This window comes from Drosophila sulfurigaster, chromosome 3 (assembly GCF_023558435.1).
Source record: "Drosophila sulfurigaster albostrigata strain 15112-1811.04 chromosome 3, ASM2355843v2, whole genome shotgun sequence".
Lineage (NCBI taxonomy): Eukaryota > Metazoa > Arthropoda > Insecta > Diptera > Drosophilidae > Drosophila > Drosophila sulfurigaster.
The window spans coordinates 53,492,583-53,511,238 of NC_084883.1; the positions used below are offsets into that span (position 1 = coordinate 53,492,583).

Below are 18,656 nucleotides of genomic sequence, written 5' to 3' on the forward strand. Positions count from 1 at the left end.
CGCGGAGGTATATTATTACTATTATTATCATATATTACTATTATACTATTATTATTATTAGTATTATTAATATTATTTTGTATTAAAAGTCGCAATTTAAATGAAATAATTGAACAGACAGACTTACATAAATTTAGTTCCACTGTCCAAGTTCAACATTGTACTTTACTACTCTCTCACTTACAATCACAAACAAAAATTAAAAAAAAACACACAAATGCATAAGATTGACTATTATTTATGATCATATTCACACTCTTATTACACAAAACAAGAAAAAAAAAAACCAAAAAAAATAAACCTTTTAAATTCACTGCACATTAATTATTTCACACTTATAATCACCGACAAAAAATTAACAAAAAAGTACACACAGTGAACACAAAAAAAATGAAATGCAAAAAAAAAAAGTGGGCGGCAACAAAGAAAACGCGCGAGACTAAAATTACGCGCAATTTACTATTAGGTATTCATTTGAATAAAAAACACACACACACACAATCGTGCATGTGTATGTGTGTAGTGGGCAGCAACGAAAAAACGCGAGCGACTTACATAGATTGACTGCAATTCACTAAACTAACTACATTTTTAAAAGCCGGCTGCACATACACACACAAATCCATTTAATTTTTCAATACACAATATTAATCATTGTTTTTAGGATATTCGCGATCGTTTTATTTGTTAATTTTATAATTGCGTCTTCGCAGATTAAAATGCACATACTCCGCCCGTAGTATGTACTGTGCACTCGTCAGTTGTCAACTGATATTCATGACACAAGAATATCCTTACTTAGCCTAAACGGAAAGGTACTTTCTCCTAGGCACTATGCAAATGGACCATTTGTGGCCCCAAAGGGAACAATTTGACAATCACGACGGCACACGCTGTTCCGAAAATTTAAAAATGCGTTAGAATTAGTGAACTGCAGTCAATCTAAGTCGCGCGCGATTACTTTGTTGCTGCCACTTTTTTTTACATCTCTTTTTTTTGTGTTCATCTGTGTGTACATTTTTTGTTAATTTTTTTTTCGGTGATTACAAGTGTGAATTAATTAATGTGCATTGATGAAAAGCACATTTATCACAGTGAATTGAAATACATATTATAATTATTTACTTTTTATAATAAGAGTCGAATAATTCTAAAAGCCCGTTAAATTGTGAGTTTCAAATAATATACTGTTGCGTAAGAGGTATTTTTGGTATTTTCGTAGGTGAAATGCAATGCTGATGAACCACGCTAGTTCATTTTGGAGCCGCAGTTGACTCGACAACCCTGGAGACCACACATTTACAGCTGACAACGAAAGCAACAGCTGACGAAGCAGCACGACGAAGCGAAGAAGAAATACTTCGTGCGTATGGAATAGAAAATTGGAAAAAGGCAACTGCACAGTGAAAAATGTGGAAAAATGTGGTTTTTTGGATAAATAATTGTGGAGCAAGGTATTGCCACAGCTCAACAAAACAAAACAAAAGACGATAATTACGAATTGGAACGCACAAAATAGAATATGAAATTGCTGCCAAAAACTCGGTGTGTAGATTCGTCGTCGTTGTTGCTGTCGCATTCGAATTTCATATATTGAGCAGCGAGAGAAAGAAGCCAAGAGCAAGCAATAAGTAACAACAAGCAGATGACAGATGCAAAACTAAATTCTACGTGCAAATTTGTGAAATTCATTGAGGATTGAGATAACAAAACGAATGCAGAGACGTTGCTGCAAATTATTCTAATTATACAACAGGGCCCAACTGTGTTCCCCGTCAAAGAACGAAACTGGTTATACACACAGCGACGACGACGACGACAACCACGACAACGACGACGGCGACGACGACGAAGGAACGGGAGCAGCAGCAGCAGCAGCAGCGAAAGGCAGTTCGACGCAGCAGAGCAGAGTGAGGGTGAGTAAAAAATCGATTTGTTGCACAAAACGAGACGCACACAAGCAAACGTACACACCACACGAATGCGACAACCCTGTACACGAGGGCGCGTTAGAGGTAGGCTAGGGCAGGACAGGGTAGGGTGGGGCGAGCCAGGGCAGGGCTGGGCAGGAACGTGGACGACGGACGAGCAGAGATTGAAAACGAGACAGTGTTTGTTGTGTTTTATTTTTGTTGTTGTATATTTTTTTTTGTTATGCACAATTTATCAATTTTGTTTGTCGTGTTCAATTGCAGGTAATGGAAAAAATCAAACAAAAGGTAATTGGAGTGCTGCGCGAGCGCGACGGTGGCACGAATGTGAATCGCAGCAGTAGCAATGGCATCGCAGTCGGCGGTGGCGTTGGCGGTGGCTCTGCAGTTGCTGTTGGCAGTCATCAGGTGGGCGTGGGCGTGGCCGTTGCAATCGGGGTCACGCAGGACAATGCCAATGGCAACGATATCAACGGCGGCGTCGGCGGCAACGCCCCCTGGACCAGAACGCAACGATGCCCATGGCCATGCGCTGCTCAACAACGGTGCTGCTGCTGCTGCCGGTGGCGCTGGCATCGCCGGCGCTGCTGTCGGCGTCGGTGGCAGCGGCGTTGCGAGCGGTGCAGCCCGCACTTCAGTTCTTTCGCGGCCGCAAACATCGAAGATCAGTGCACTCGACTTGGCTGGCATATTGAACACGCGACGACGACTCGAGTGGACCAAGGAGTGGCTGCGAAAGAATCAATCGGAGTTCCTCAGCAAGGAGAATCTGCTGAGCGAGCTGCAGTCACGCAAGGATGAGTGCTATCATTTGAATTACTTCCTAGCCATAACCGAGAGCCAGTTTCGGTATCTGGTGCAGAAACTGGATCCCATCATCAGTCAGTATGCGCCGCAGCGTAAAAAGAAATCCTTTAGCGCCGAGGAGCGACTGGCCATAACGCTCAAGTATTTGGCGACGGGTATGACAAATCGATTGACCCACATTTGAAATGTCTATATATATATCTTATATATGTCTGTGTTGTTTTTTGTCTTGCAGGTGAAGTGCATTCTTGTCGAAACTACTGCTTCCGTGCCTCGAAATTTGTGATAAACGAAATGATTGCCAATATCTGTCTGGGCTTCTATGAGCACCTCAAGGACCAATACGTGACACTACCAAAGACTGATGAGCAGTGGCGCAACGCGGCCACGGATATGGAGCGCAAACACCAATTGCCCCAATGCGTGGGCAATCTATTCATGCGCAGCATTCAACTCCAGAACAATGTCAGCAACAACAGCAGCAGCAGCGGCGGCGGTGGCGGAGGTGGAGGTGGAAACAACAGCGACGAACGGAAGCGTGCGATCATATTTACGGCCATCGTCGATGCGGACAACAATTTCCAGTATGTGAAAGTGGAGCGTGCGGCAAACAGTCGACCCAATGATATCTATAACCAGACCACTGCCGTTGAACTTATCGAGCAAAAGATGCAGGCGCTCGGAGCGCGTCTCGAGGAGCAGTCACACGATTTGCCCTGCGGCTTGAGCTATTATCTGGCCGGTGATGCGGTGCTGCCAAGCACATCGTATTTGGTCAGCACACGCAATGTGAGCAAGGACAGTGCGGTGTACGATGCCCTGGAACAGGTGAACGCTCATGCGGAGCAAACGATGCGCATATTGTGCAATATATTTCCCATATTGGCGCAGCCATTGCGCGTCAGCGAGAAGCACATTGGTCAGGTGGTGCTCGGCTGTGTGGCGCTGTACAATTTTCTGCGCAAAACGGACGATTCGTTTCGACGCAACAGCGACAACATTGTGCAGCAACGTGGCGGCATCGAGCAGCCACAGCACGCGTATGTGGATAGTGAGGATATCGATGATGATTGCATCATGCTGGCCACCGAGGAAGAGCTGCGAGAGCGTGCCGAATTTACGCCTAGCGTTGGCCTCACCACCTGCTTCCAGACGTTATGCGCACAGCGCGGCGATACGAGCGATGGACAGGCGAAGCGAGACTGGCTGCTCAATCTGCCCGTTTTGGGGGCACAACAACAGCAGCATGGCAACAGTAACAGCAACAGTAATAGCAACAGCATTGGCAGCAGCAACAGCAACAGTAGTAGCAGCAGCAGCAGCATTGGCAGTGGCAGTGGAAGTGGCATCGGAATGGGATTGGTTGGGATGGTTGCTAGTGGCAATGCTGCCACGGCGAACGGGGGCTTATATTAGTGCAATTTTGATCTAAGTACTTTACGAATTTTGTATAGTTCCTTGTTTTCTATTTTCTAACTCTTAATCTGTACTCTACTGCATAATGTATCTGTATCTGTTGGTATCTTTATATATTCAAAATTGGCATTAGCATCATCGGTTCTATGTTGCTAGTCTCCAGAAAACACACAATCTGTTTTGCATTAAGTGAGCTGTTCTTTTGCTTCTGTGCTTCTCTTAAGGTTCTGTAAAGTTAGTTTAGGTTTCATAATTACATATATACAGATATATATATATATTATATACATATATTTTTTTTTAATTTGGAAGTTCAGTGAATGCTATGTGATGTCTCAAATCTCTATTGTGGCCCAGTGCTCCCGGGGAGCAGCGTGAATGCGTCTGCAACAAAGCAAACAAAAGCAGCAAAAGATCGAGATGAAATTAAACAAAAACAAAAGAAAAAACGAAAAAAATGGAATGAAAAGAAATGAGAAATTGAAAAAAGAGATCAACAAAATTAAAAGTTTAGTATTCGTATTTAAGCAAGCAACAAATTATACATAATTATATTTACAATAAATGTGTAAGGAAAGGTCTTTACGTGTCGAAATCTTATCGAACTCCAAATCTTTTTCACTTCCACCTTTCAGTTCAGTGCATCGAAATGCGGCCACTTCTCCAACAGTGCGTACAGCGCATCGCCAGGACTCTTGGTGGCGCTCACCTGGCGATGTCCCAACAGCTTGTAATCCCCAGCCAATTGTCCCTCCCTCTCAGCATGCTCCAGCAACGACTTCGCAGCAGCAAGAACTGTTTCAGATGGTGCTCGCTCATCGAAGTTGCCAATGAAGGCGATGGCCAGACTGTTGCCATTGTTGCCCGCAGCAATGGCGCCCTGTTGGCTGGGACTGCGTCCCTCGTAGACACGTGCATTGCCACCAATCAGATAGTGATAGCTAATATCCGAGTACTTCAGCCGACCCATCTGGTAGGCCTGTATACCACGCACCTGCTCCGCACAGCTCTCGTCATCGTTGCACTCGCGTCCTGCCGTATGCGCAATCACAGCTCGACCCAGCGGCAATTGCATTGCTGTCATTTCACCCGGTGCTCTGGCTCGCCATTGGGAGCGCGAAACCAACGAGAGCTCACCACTGACAGCTGCTCTCAATGACGCAACGAAAACCACAACAAATATCAAGTGTAGAGAGGAGCTCATTTCAACGCGATGCTTGGCAAACAACTGAAACGAGCTCACAAATGAGCTGCGCACTTATTGACCGCTGATAAGCGGTGACCTCTTACACAAAACCCCCAGAGTTCTAGCTCAGCTGAGCTGAGGGGATTTTTCTGAAGACGGCAAATACAGCGAGGGTAGTAAGTAGAATTATAAACTAGGCGAGTACGAAGAAAATCTGAGAGTTACTAGACTTGACATTGCTGCATAGTAGATATTTGTTAGTTAGTTAGAGTAAGTAATTAGTGAGTATGCAGAAAATTTTAAAGGTACAACACATCGTTTTTCTGCTTAGTATTTGTTAAACAAATTTAATTTTCAAATTAGTTATAGTAAGTAATTAGTGAGTACGAAGAAACTGTGAAAGTTACAATACTTTGTATTTATGTAGTAGCTTAATAAAGATTTGTTATACAAATTTAAATTTATTTTTTAATATAGAAGTAAGAAATTAGTAAGTACATACAAAAATATATAAAAGTTACAGGACTTCGTTTTTCTGCTTAGTATAGACTTATTAGACAAGTTTTAATTAATTTTTTAAAGTAGTTAGTAACTTTATATAGTTAGAAACCCTTAAAGCAAAAACCCAGCCATTTTGCACAATAATAAACTACAAAATTATATATTAGCATTACCCATCTTGTCAAGACCAAAAAACATAAGTTTTTATTTAAAAGAAATAAAATTATAAAAAATTTGAAGTTGGTGAGTACGAACGATACGCTCAGAGTTATAACATATAGTATTGTTTAGCAGAAGTTTTTTATACAAAATGAAATGAATGATTTAATGTAGTGAGAATGAGAAATTGAAAAAAATTAAACAAAGAAGGGAATTAAGAAATAATATAGTAAACAAAACCCCAGCCTTTTTGCACTATAAAATACTTCAAATTTATAAATTAGCATTAACAGTTTTGTCAAGACAAATAACTATTTATAGACATGTGATAAAGAGTGTAAAAACAAAAGCTCTCTTCTAAAGAAAAGTAAAGACAATTCTAAATTCAGTAAATTTTGTATATTACCAAAAGATTCAAAAGACAAGGTTAAACCTTGAGCTATTAAATGAAATAGTTTGTTTGTTAAAAAATATATTTCAAATTATCTAATCTCAATTTAAAAATAAAAATAATAAATAAGAGAATTGATCCACGGATTTTCTCGCTGACAATCTAACACTATACTTTAAAGCCTTCCCATTACTTTGTTTACTTGCCTGTTGAGAGTCATAATATTGGTTTGTTTCTTAAAGACGGAATTTTCAAAAAGTTTAATAAGGTTGAATATGATAAAAATGCGTCAACGATGAAGTATAAAAATCCCACTCTCCCAGCACTTACCGTTTGGATATGCACAAATAGGGTTAGAAGGTAATTATAAAAACCCCAGCCTTATTGCACAATCAAATTAGGCAAACTTACTTCTATAAAAATGACAGCATCTATGTGTGTAATGTGAGAGGAATGTATGACGAATGCGGATGAGTTTCTTTCTGCGTGGCATTCCGGGGACTCACCTTGATAGAGTTCAACAAAAGCGGTTATCTGGCCTCTGTACTCTACGAGAATTCTCTCTTCGTCCCCCTTTATTGAGAATGCTAAGTTAGCTAGAGCTGGATGGGAGTGTATAATACATTTGCCATTATGTTAATTCATACGAGCACCGAAAAAACCTCAGCTTGACACAGATGTTCTTCACAGTAATTTAATTAAAAAACTTTCGTAATTAAATGCAAAAGTACAGAAGAAACGAAGGAGTCGCAAAAAAAAGAGTAAAATAAAATGCAAACCATTTGTCGAAGAGGGAGGGGGAGAGATGCAAATCCTAAAGTGGCAACGAAAATGCAAGTAAGCGCCCCCCAATTAAAGCCAAAATGAATATAGAATGTCATAAAAAGGCGGCAGCAAGTGCTGGGAAAGCGAGAAGAAGTGAAGGGAGCAGTGACAATAGGAAAAGCCGCAACAAAGCCAAAACTGCAGAAGACATGGCAAAAAAAGAAGAAGAAAAACGCAAAAGCAAAACACAAACACAAATGCAACGCAGCTGGAAAAGTGGTGAAAAACGTGGAAAAACAGTTTGACTGTTAAGTTGAATTTAAGTGAGTTTTATAGCATTTCGTTAGCCAGGCCAATACAAATGAGTTAGTCCTCTGCACTTATTTAGTCCAGTTTGCAAAAACATATTTTTTGTGCACTTCGTTTCGTTTCGTTTGGCCCGCATTTTGTGTCTCGAAAGTTTCATTTGCGACAATTTGCTGACACGCCCCCTACGCCCCCTTACGCCCACTAACTTGGCTCATTTGCGAAATTGTCAGATTTATTTCGCTAATTGCTGCTCATCCGTTTAATTAAAATTAAAAGAACTTAAAGAAAACGAAGCAAGTGAAGAAAAAAAGTTTTGCATTTTCTAAGCGCAGTGTCTTGGTTTTTATACCCGTTAACCAATAGGGTAGAAGGGTATTATAACTTTGTGCCAACAGGAAATGTATGTAACAGGTAGAAGTAGGCATCTCCGACCATATAAAGTATACATATATACTTGATCAACATCAATAGCCGAGACTATCTAGCCATGCCCGTCTGTGTTTCTGTGTGTCTATCCGTTTGTGTGTCTGTCCGTCTGTCCGTATAAAACACTGGATCTCAGAGACTATAAGAGATAGAGCTCTAATTTTTTTTCGACAGCATTTGTTACGTTTGCACGCAAATCAAGTTTGTTTAAAATTTTTGCCACGCCCACCTCCGCCCCCGCAAATCAATAGATTCGAATAACAAGCGAAATTTTCAAACAACAAGCTACGAATTTTGGTGTATACAATAATAACTATAGTATTTATGAGTACTGAAAATTTTGGTTGCGATCAGATAGAAATTGTCGAAGTTATTAAAGAAATATTTTTGCATGGACGAAAAAGCCTACTTACTAGAGGTCTTAGTTGCTTTGGCTGACAATCTGGTATATTGTGCCGTATATGGTATATTTTGAATGTGGTACTATATCGATATACCAAATATACCGCTTGGTACATTTTTAGTATTTTTGTAGTATTTTTGGTATATTTTGAGAATAATACCGCAAAATATTTTGCTTTTATTCAAAATGGGTAGCGGGTATCTCACAGTCGAGTACACTCGACTGTCACTTTCTTACTTGTTCTTTTTTTACTATGGGAATTTCGCATTTGGGCACGTTTAGTTTATGTCGCAGGGGCAAAAACAACATTTGAATTGAAGGAAAAGTTTTGTGTCGAGCACCTGGCAATAACAACAGGCGCCTGTAAAACTGCTTGAGTTCAGTTCAGTTCAGTTCTTGCTGCTCGTTTAGGCCAACGAAATGCTGTAAATTAAGATTGGGAAAGCAGCAGCAGGAAAAGTTGCAGTAGGCAGTTGGTTAAAGCCATGTTAAAGAGTTTGCGACACTCTCTCCTCTCGCAAAGGTGTCAATTGAGCCAGCCAAAAAGTTGTGGCTAACAAGAACAGCAACAACAACAAGAACACCAACATCGACTCGACATCTACATCGACAGCAGCTGCAATTGCAGCCAAAGATTCGCTGTCAACATGCAACACCGGAAAGAGCAAAAGTTGCAACCGCACTGGATTTTCGACCAACTTTCGAGCTCTCGCAATTGGAATTGCAATTGGGATTGAGAATGGGGAATTTTCGTAGAAGGGAGAAGAGATTTAACTCCGCCTTTTTGGTGCAAGACCTTCGCTTCGTTTCGTTTTGCGAATCGTTTGTTGTAATGCGATTTGGGTGCGGACATTTTTATGACAACTTGCTTAAATTCCATAACAAGTCGCGAAAGCAGAGCACGACGAAAACTTATTTCGCTCACGGTGCACTCACCAAGTTGTTTCGTTTTTGGGTTTTGGATTGGGGATTCAGATTGGGGATTGGAATTGCGCGGGGTGCGGGGTAAACGATGGCGTCGCCAGCTAATGAATAAACTTCGTTTATGAATTTCAGCCACAGCCAAGCGCAACCAAACCAGAACTCAACCCAAGCCAACCGAAGCCAAGTCAAGTACTTTGACAAGATTTAACCTTAAACAAACTGAGATTTAAAAGGCAAGCAGAGCAAGTGAAATTGCGACAGCTAATTGGCAGCTGGTTGTCAGGGGAGCGAGTCTCAGAAATCGTTCAGCTAATTGACAAAACTGTGAACAGTCTCAACTGCAGTTATCATACATTAAGAACTCATTATGCTGCTGGTTACGTATACGTCATGTGGTGCACTCGTTCAATAAATGTCAAATGAAATTGAAACTAACGACGTCTTTAGCTCAAATGCAAATAATATTTGACTTAATCATGGTTATTTATAGACAAATTCGATTAGATTGCACTTTTATTTAAGCTCGACAAATATCAATGATAGCAAATTGGTTTGAAAATATAAATCATACTTAAAATATAAATGGTGAGCTTCAGTTTTTGCATATGTTTGCTTGCATTTCAAAAATTGACAAATTACTTTACTTAACTTCAAATTTAATTTTTTTGTGCACTGACTGAAAACTGCTGTTAATTATAAATTAAGAACTAGAAAATCTTTAAATGATTTTGATTTACCACAAAAATGACCGGAAAATTATTGACAAATGACAAAATACATTTCTTAGTTCTAAATTTAATGTTTTGTATGTTTGATGCACTTTTAAAAGATAACGAAATACAAGTGACTAAAAGTTGCTGTTAATTATAAGTGATGAACTATAAATGCTTCTAAAAATTGTTTTTGATTTTCCTCAGAACTAACAAATATCTTTTGAAATTATAAAATTGAATAGCTGTATAATTTTAAGATATTTCCAATTGATTTATATTTTAATATACACTTGTATCCTTAGGTTAAAATTTGTTTATTATTTTTTGCTTTAATGAGAATGAATGAAGTTGTTACTCAACAATATTTGTTATTTAATGATCATTTAAATATAATAATAAAACGATTATGAAAATTTAACTAAATAGTGTTTTGCAAATATATTTTAATTTAATTAATTTTTTGATTGAAAACTACCTGTTTCAATGCAAAAGATTTTATATATTTTCAATTTAGTTTTGTCAATTTTATTATTTAAATATTTCAGTAAACAATCCACAGTTAATTTCAAAAGTATTTTTTTTTTTAAAGGAAAGGGAAAGAATAAATAAAGTTTTTATTTATTTAAAAGCTTTCAATGTTTCTAATTCCTATGCAAAATGTTGTCAATTAACTTTTGTTAAATTTTATTATTTTTATGTTTTTGCAGTTAATTCTAAAATTATTCAGTTCCTTATCATTTCAAGTTCATATTGCATTTTGAATTTTAAAAAATACTAAAAAATAGCATTTATTTATTTAAAAATAAGAAGTTTTAATGGAAAGAAAATTCGAAATTTCACTGTCCAGAAAAACAGCTTTGCTCATAGATGAAGTAAGAGTTTTTCTTTTATACATGTTAAAGAAAAACTCTTAGTTCAGCTATTGTCAACGTTTTTTCTGTTTTTCTGGGCAGTGAAATTTGGAACATGGAATTTATGCGGCAAATATATATGTAACATAAAGAGGAATAAGAATATAATGTAATATTAAAGTCGCAACGATGTGCGTAAGTGGAACCCCATATCATCACATGCCACATCCCGATCCCCATCCCCATTCCCATCCCCATCCCTATATAGCCATTGCCATTGTGATGATGTGAACGTGGTTGGAGTTTTGTCCTGTTGCTGCACGCGATGCTCATCGACATTTTGGGTAACTGGTAACTGGTGATGGGGTCTGAATGCTGGAGATGCAGCTTCGCTTCTTCTCCTTCTGCTCCTTCTGGTGCTGTCAAAAATGTTCATGCTGCTCTAAGCTATTTTCATGCACATTTTGGCCACTTGTGCGCTCAGCACAAACACTTCAATTTAGCTTCAAGGATGCGTGTATGACAGGACACGGGACAGGACAAGCAGAAAGTTGCGGAAGGAAACGGCGGGTGGCCAATATACTCATCTATATATAACTATATATGAGGTTCGTTTGCGTCTGCTCTCCGACAAAACATGCAACTCTTTAACTATAACTTTTGATATATGCTAAAGAAATAATGCGGGAGTGCACTCAGTTCTCCGTTCTCAGTTCTGTTGTGGTTGCCAATGGCAGCGGAACTCGAGTTGGAAGTTGGAGCAGCCATCAACTACTTAGCGTCAAAACGCTTAAAGTTGAATTTGTAACGCTTGAAGTGAGCCAAAGGCAAAGGCACAAAGCCAATGAAGTCTAGGTCTGTGAGATAGAGTGTAACATAGATAGACACTGACTCTAATGCCAGTTCACTCATCTATTTTTATTAAATCGCTACACACACACTCGTTCACACACACAGCTGTCTGTTGCATCGCAGGACAAGCAAACAAACAGCACGTTACGTATACGCAGCGTTTGGCCAGAAGAACAACAAGACAGCAAGGCAGCCATTGACTTTAGACACTTGACTGTGTGCTGCAGCTGCACTGGCAAACTAACAACAACCCTTTACCCCCCTCCTCTCTTCTAATCCCTCCTCTTTGCTGGCGTTGCCAGCTTATTTTCGGGGTTTAATTTTGATTTAAATGCTGGCAGACAGCTTGAAGTCGAAATCCGCTGCGTGCCGAAACAAAAGGCATGCACACACATTTCTCTGGACAGGCATAAAACTGGATGCCTCCCCTTTCCCCTCTTCTATATGCTTGTCGAGCTTATTGAAATTTAAGTTTGCACAGACAAACGGAATCGGGTTAATGAAATGCTGCTTTAAGTGCCTTGAGATCAATGCTTGAACGCTGGCTGGACTCAGTGGCCATTTCATTTTCATTAGATTACGCAGCAAGCATATTTCTAAGACCAAGTCGAGGCCACAGACCAGAGAGTCCTTTCCTGTCCTTTCCTGTGCTGTCCTGCGTTATCCTGTCCTGTCGTGGACATTGTCTTCGCAGTGGCTCGTAAATGTAAAAGTTGCAACTTGTAGCCTCAAAATAACCACAAAGTAAACACCAGAGTGCCACTGGCAGACTCCTCCAGACTTCAGACTCCACTCTCTCTGTGTAAAAAGGTATTTGAATAGCCCCCGACAAGGACACACATTGTAACAGGGACAACAGGACGAGCGGACAGGAAGTGCGGACGAACAAAAACCAGACGGAGTGTCGAGTAGTCGCAGTTGCAGCTGCTTCATCTCCCCTCTATCATCTCCTTCTTCGCCTGCTGTCAAAATAAATAAGTGTGTAATTCAATATTTAAGGCTTTGTCAGTAATTATTTTGGCCAAAGCAGCGAAACTTTTGCCTCAACTTGTTCATTGCAAATGCAAAAAGGAGACTCTTTAAATCGTTAACTCATCAACATAAAAGCAATGCAACAATTTGTTTCCAATTATACGCACTACTCAAAAGTAGCTTGAAGTTGTTTAATTTTCTTTTCAAAATTTCATATTGACTTTGTTTCCGGTAGTTCGAAAAGCGTGAAAATGTTGGCTTCAAAAATTAGAATAACAATTCTTTTGCATTTGCTTTTAACCATCTAAATTAAATCTAAATTTCATGTTTGACATATTTGCAGTCGAAATAGAAAACATAAAAGTATTGTAGAATTTCAACTTGATTTAAGAATTAATAATTTGACATATTTTCAAAAGGATTCAAAAGCTTGTTCTGGATTTGAACACCAAATTAGCTGACAACACTTCTGTGTTTAATGCGATTACTTGGATCATTTAAAAAATAATGACAACGCACGAAATAAAAACAGAAAACATTGGAAAAATTGTATTTTTTTTTTATTAAAATAATATGAACATGTAATAAAGCTACCGTCGAGTGTGCTCAACTTTGAGATACCCGCAAACTATGTTATTGCGAATAAAAGCTAAACAGTGTCATACGCATTTTAATATATACCAAATTAAATACTGCAAGAATAACAAAAATAACCCGAATACTATCTTTTACATTCAAAATATATCACAGAGTGTAAAATATACTAGATATACTTTGTCAGCCAATGTAAGTAATTCTAAGACCCATCGAAAAGTACTTCGAAAAAAATTATACCTCTATCTCTTCTAGTCTCTGTGATCTAGGTATTTATACGGATAAACAGACACTTATCGTCTCATCAATTGACCCGGATTAAGAATATATATATACTTTATATGGTCGGAGATGCCTCCTTCGATCTGTTAGATATATTTTCTATAGGCACAATGTTATAATACTCTTTTACTCTATGAGTAGCAGGTATAATTAAACACGTTTTAATACCTGCTCTATGGTATATGTCAATATACCAAATATAACATTTGGTATTTTTAGTATTTTTGTGGTATATTAACATTAATATCGCACTGTTTTTCTGTTATTCACAGTGGGTAGCAAGTATCTTGATAAACCTTCCACAATACTTGCAGTTTCATATTATTTAAACACTTTGATGGTACAAAAATTATTAAAAAATCATTATATTCCGCACTCGAAATATTTAAGGAAGTATCTCAGAGTTTTGTAGCTCCCTCGCTCATTGCCATAGAGGAGCATAGAGAGCAATTGAGAGCTGAGCTCGTGACCCACTTGCTTCACATTTGTCTTGATTAAAATGGTTAGAATTATGAGTTGCCTGCTTGGCCACTTGATAGCTCGTATAAATTATAAACCAATTTACTAACTATCCAACCGAAAATGTGCTGCAATGAATGAAGTTCCCCCAACGAACGAAAGGAACGAAACATAATAATGGCATCGGGAGAGCGTGAAAATGAATTATGCTTAAAAAATGGTGGATAATGTGAGAGGGAGGCGGAAGAGAGGCGGAGGTCGGAACTTGGCATTCGAATGCTTGACAATGAAACGAAATACACACACACACACTTACACACACACACACATTTGCCACCTGTGTGAGCCGCATTCGAAAATTTTTCTCGTCGCTTTTCATGTGCATATATTTCCAGGACCTTTCGCTCCTTCGCTTGGCTTCTGCATGTTGCCCACATTTTCTATCCTTCCTCCTTTTTTTTTTGTGTTGGGTTTGGTTTTTGGGTTTTTGTGTTTTATTTTGAATATGCGCATAGTTTAAGTCTGTAATTATTCCAGCATTTAGCTTAGCATTTCACCTCACACTTGCACATTGCTATGAAAACTGCATGCGTCGTTGAATCCAGCTCTGTTTCTCCTACTTTCGTCCTTCGTCCTTAGTCCTGTCTGTCCAGCTTCTCTCTCTCTCTCTGGCCAGGATGTGCTCACTGTTCACTGCTCGCCGCGTGTTAAAGTGAATTTTAAATGATTTATTGCACGTCTAGCTCGCAGCTAACTGATACTCTGTCTCTCTTCCTTTCTCCTTTCCCTCTCCCTTCCCTCTCTCTCAACTATAACAAATTCCTTGCTGTCCTTGCAACGCGTGTGAATTTGCTTTGCCTTCATCATGCTCGCTCTTTATGGCAGCAAATTACTTTTGCTGCTTGGTTTAAGGCTCACAAGCATTAGAATATTAGCTGTAATTATGCATTTACATTGCATTTAATTTCCAACTCGCAATTACGCGTTGCAATTTCGAGTTTGAGTTTCACTCGAGTCCTTTGACTTTCACTCAACTCTCAAACATGGCATAAACACAATAATTTGCTGTCTGTAAGTTCCCCAATTAAGTCATCCACTCAACTCACTCAAGTTGCATGCAACATGCGCCACAACTCGCATACTTTTAATCGAACCTTGCCTCAAACAGCTTCCACAAACGTTTTTTCGAAGAGTTCGTTGTGCTCCTTAACGAACTGCTTGCAACATGTGGCAACTAAGGGTTGCAAGTTAGTTGCAAGTTGTTTGCAACTTGAAAAGGGGTTGCAGGAGTCGCTTTGCTGCTTTGCAGAACTGAGTGAAATAATTGAGTGCTGTACAGAGGGGCGTATGAGTGATTTTTTGTTCTACGACTACGGCGGAAATTAATAATTATGCATAATTAAATAAATTAATAATGTTATTAATGCACCACAGTTAAGGTAAGGCAGAAAAAAAGAGTGAGAGGAAATTGAACAAATTACAAACGCAATCAAAAATCACATTAATCAAAGGGGATAAATGTGGCAAGGTAAAATTTACAATGCAGCATTGAAAATGCAGTGCAATATATGCAAAAAGAGGTGTGGCAAAGGACACACACACACACACACACACACACACACACACACACACACACACACACACACACACACACACACACATATAACACATAAAAAGGAGCCGTGACCGAAGCATAAAAATAAATTGATATCACAACGAATTTTGGAATGTGCAATATGCGATGACGATTTCCCTCCCCTTTCTCCCCTCCCTCTTCACTCTTATAGAGCTACTTTTTTGTGCCATGAATTATTTTGGCCCGTCTGCATGTGAAATTTTTGGCCAAACAATTGGCAAGCAGCAATAACAACTAACTAGCAAGGGAGAAAGAGAGGGAGAGTGGGAAGAGGGAGAGTGGGTGAGAGGGAAGGCAATGCTGACGACGACGCCGAATGAATATGATGCATGAAATAACAATAATGAAATGACAACAAAAGGCATGGATAACAAAAGGATTGTTGCCTGAACTAAAGCATTGCACATGTCAGAAGAGCAGTTGACCAACTCGTTGATATAGAAAACGAAGAGATAGAGAGAGAGGGGGGGAAGGGAAATCAAAATCAAAATCAAATGTGATTTTTGGTCACTTTGAAAATTGTTGATTAGTTACGCCTGAGTGCAGCCAAATGAATTTTTCGGGGCCGCGCTGCATTAAAGCGATTTTGACTACCAGCCACTTGACATAGATAGTTTATAGTTTATAACGAGTTGCCTCCAACAAAAAATATTCTACAATCAATTGTGTGTAATGCATAATGTATGTAAAATGAAATTGCGGCATGTAACCATAAGCTCGATGGGGTAATTTTCATTGAAACAATTAAAGGCAAATAAATTAAAAAATGTGGTCGCATGGCGGTTGCATTCAACACAGCGACAAATTGCATTGTGTATCACCTACAGTGCATTATCAATACATATTCGTATATATATATGCATTATGTATATCCATAATTTCTTGTCTGTCGATTAACATTAATTCAAGCATATTCTCATTTGAATTTACATGCAAATTTCGTGCACGCACTTTTGACTTTAACATAATAACATGGACATTACTCGTAAACTAGTTACAACCACCGCCCACCGCCCACCGCCCACAAATTTATTGTTAATCAACTGCAACTATTGCGCACGAAATTGCATTCTTGACTTGCACGAAATTATAATTTCACATTGTCTATACTATAAACAAGGTGATTAACAGCTCTAATACAACATATATTAAAACGAAATGGTTTTGTACTCACTTCAGCTAATTTAAATTTATGTCATTTTTAGGATAACGATCTAAATGCTATTATATATGTATTTATAATAAAATCCTTTCCTAATATGACGCCTATTCAATAATTATTATACTTATTCTAATACACTAATTAGAAGATAAGTAATATGTAAGTATAAAAATACAATAGTATTACATATCCAACAAGAATAATATTTGAAGCTTTGCGTAGCATGAAAAGTTGTGAGCTTACAATCCATGTCCATAATTTTGTAATAAAACATACACTCAAATGCCCACTTAACAGGAAAACCAGCTAATATAACTACCTCCCAAACAACCACACAAAAGTTTTGTTTGCTAACCAAATTTTCAGTTGCTGCTGCACGTTTTGGGTATCAATTATCCTGGTACTTGCACCGGTGTAATAATGTGGTTGCTGTTGTTGTTGTCCATACTCACCATGTGAAGCGTGGTTAATTGAGTTTAAATATTAAATGCTTGGAAACTTAGGTATTTACGCATCATAACTAGTTGGCACTTTCAAATGTTGGCGGTCGTTTCAAATAATCTGACATTCACATTGCAACGGCGACATGCACACCATTTTAACAGAGGCAACAGTCTCCGTTTTCGTTAACAGCTCCGCTCAGCTGTTTTGGCAAAATGTGTGCTGTTTTGATGTTATTCAACAATGTGGTGTTGTCGCAAACGACAAGAAAATTCATAGAAACTTACTGTTTTTAAATAAAAACGTCTTAATAATGTTGACAATACGCGCAGCTTTGCCGTGTGCTAAACAATTTGCCGCTGTCTTGGCAAATACAGCTCGCACACACACGCGTTACGCAGCCTTTCTTCAACCACAAGTGCAACTGAAGCAGCAAAATCAGCACAAAATCCGATTGTATGCAACACAGCAGCCAACCCCGAGTGCTAAAAATGCGGAGACTACCTTGCAACGTGTGTACTACGGCAGCTTGGCTCCACGCATGAAGCTGGTCAAATTATTCTCACTTACCACCAGCTTTGCCGGCATCGCAGCGCAACCAATTCTAATGGAACAGGGCTTGAAGATTGGCGGCACCGGTATGGCTGTCTTGTTGTGTACCGTTGGTGGCTTCTTTACGTTCGTAACACCGCTGCTGTTGCACTTTGTCACCAAGAAATACGTAACGGAGCTGCACTACAATCAAGCGACGGATGAATACACCGCCACAACAATATCGCTTATTCTGACAAAGATTCAGGTAACATCGGAACACAATGTTTGCTTAACAATTCGTTAATAATTCATATTTTAACAGACAACGTTTCGACCCAGTGATGTCGTTGTACCCGAGGTGCCCGGAATGTTCACTTCGTTCACAGTAAACAAGCGTCCGTTGTTCGTTGATCCAGCCCTGTTCGATGATCCCGAGCATTATGTGCGCATAATGGGCTATGATAAGCCCATCGATTTTAAATTAAATGTACCAGATGAGACGGAGCAAACGAAAAAAGAAATAAAAATAAACCAAATTTCTGTTTCAAATTGTATTTTCACCATTTTGTTTCTATTCGAGATTTCTATTCAAAATTACCCGAAAAAATGAATATACCACATTTAAATACTTTAAAACGGGTTGGCAGTGCTACGGCTCACGTGCTGCTAAGTATTTGTATGTAGTAGACACGGTAATTTAACGAATTAATTAAACTTTGCCATTTTATTTTATATTCTAGGTTATATATATTAATATATGGTTTCCATAGGTTTACTAAGTAAATGATCCAGCTTTAAAAACAAAAAGTAGGTTCAGACTTCGATCATAAGCTAAGATCTATAAAACATTCGTTTGTATTTATCTACCTCATAATGTTGTGTAACAATTACGGCCTACTAGCATTTAACATTTAACCAAAAAATATTTTTTAGTTTTGCATA

The 18,656-nt window shown here is 38.7% G+C and overlaps 3 protein-coding genes across 3 annotated transcripts; 2 read left to right on the plus strand and 1 right to left on the minus strand.

Moving 5' to 3' along the window:
* Positions 1-1,321: 1,321 nt before the first annotated feature.
* On the plus strand, positions 1,322-4,435 carry LOC133841258 (uncharacterized). The gene is made up of 4 exons (XM_062273620.1): positions 1,322-1,916; positions 2,196-2,391; positions 2,474-2,893; positions 2,974-4,435. Exons 2-4 carry the CDS (start codon positions 2,199-2,201, stop codon positions 4,152-4,154), a joined length of 1,794 nt encoding a protein of 597 aa, XP_062129604.1. The 5' UTR covers positions 1,322-1,916; positions 2,196-2,198; the 3' UTR covers positions 4,155-4,435.
* A 221-nt stretch (positions 4,436-4,656) lies between these two features.
* LOC133841257 (peptidoglycan-recognition protein SD) lies at positions 4,657-5,393 on the minus strand. The gene has a single exon (XM_062273619.1). The coding sequence runs from the start codon at positions 5,356-5,358 to the stop codon at positions 4,786-4,788; it is 573 nt and encodes a 190-aa protein (XP_062129603.1). The 5' UTR covers positions 5,359-5,393; the 3' UTR covers positions 4,657-4,785.
* An 11,998-nt stretch (positions 5,394-17,391) lies between these two features.
* On the plus strand, positions 17,392-18,339 carry LOC133846328 (transmembrane protein 70 homolog, mitochondrial). The gene is made up of 2 exons (XM_062281238.1): positions 17,392-17,979; positions 18,037-18,339. Exons 1-2 carry the CDS (start codon positions 17,494-17,496, stop codon positions 18,322-18,324), a joined length of 774 nt encoding a protein of 257 aa, XP_062137222.1. The 5' UTR covers positions 17,392-17,493; the 3' UTR covers positions 18,325-18,339.
* Positions 18,340-18,656: the final 317 nt, after the last annotated feature.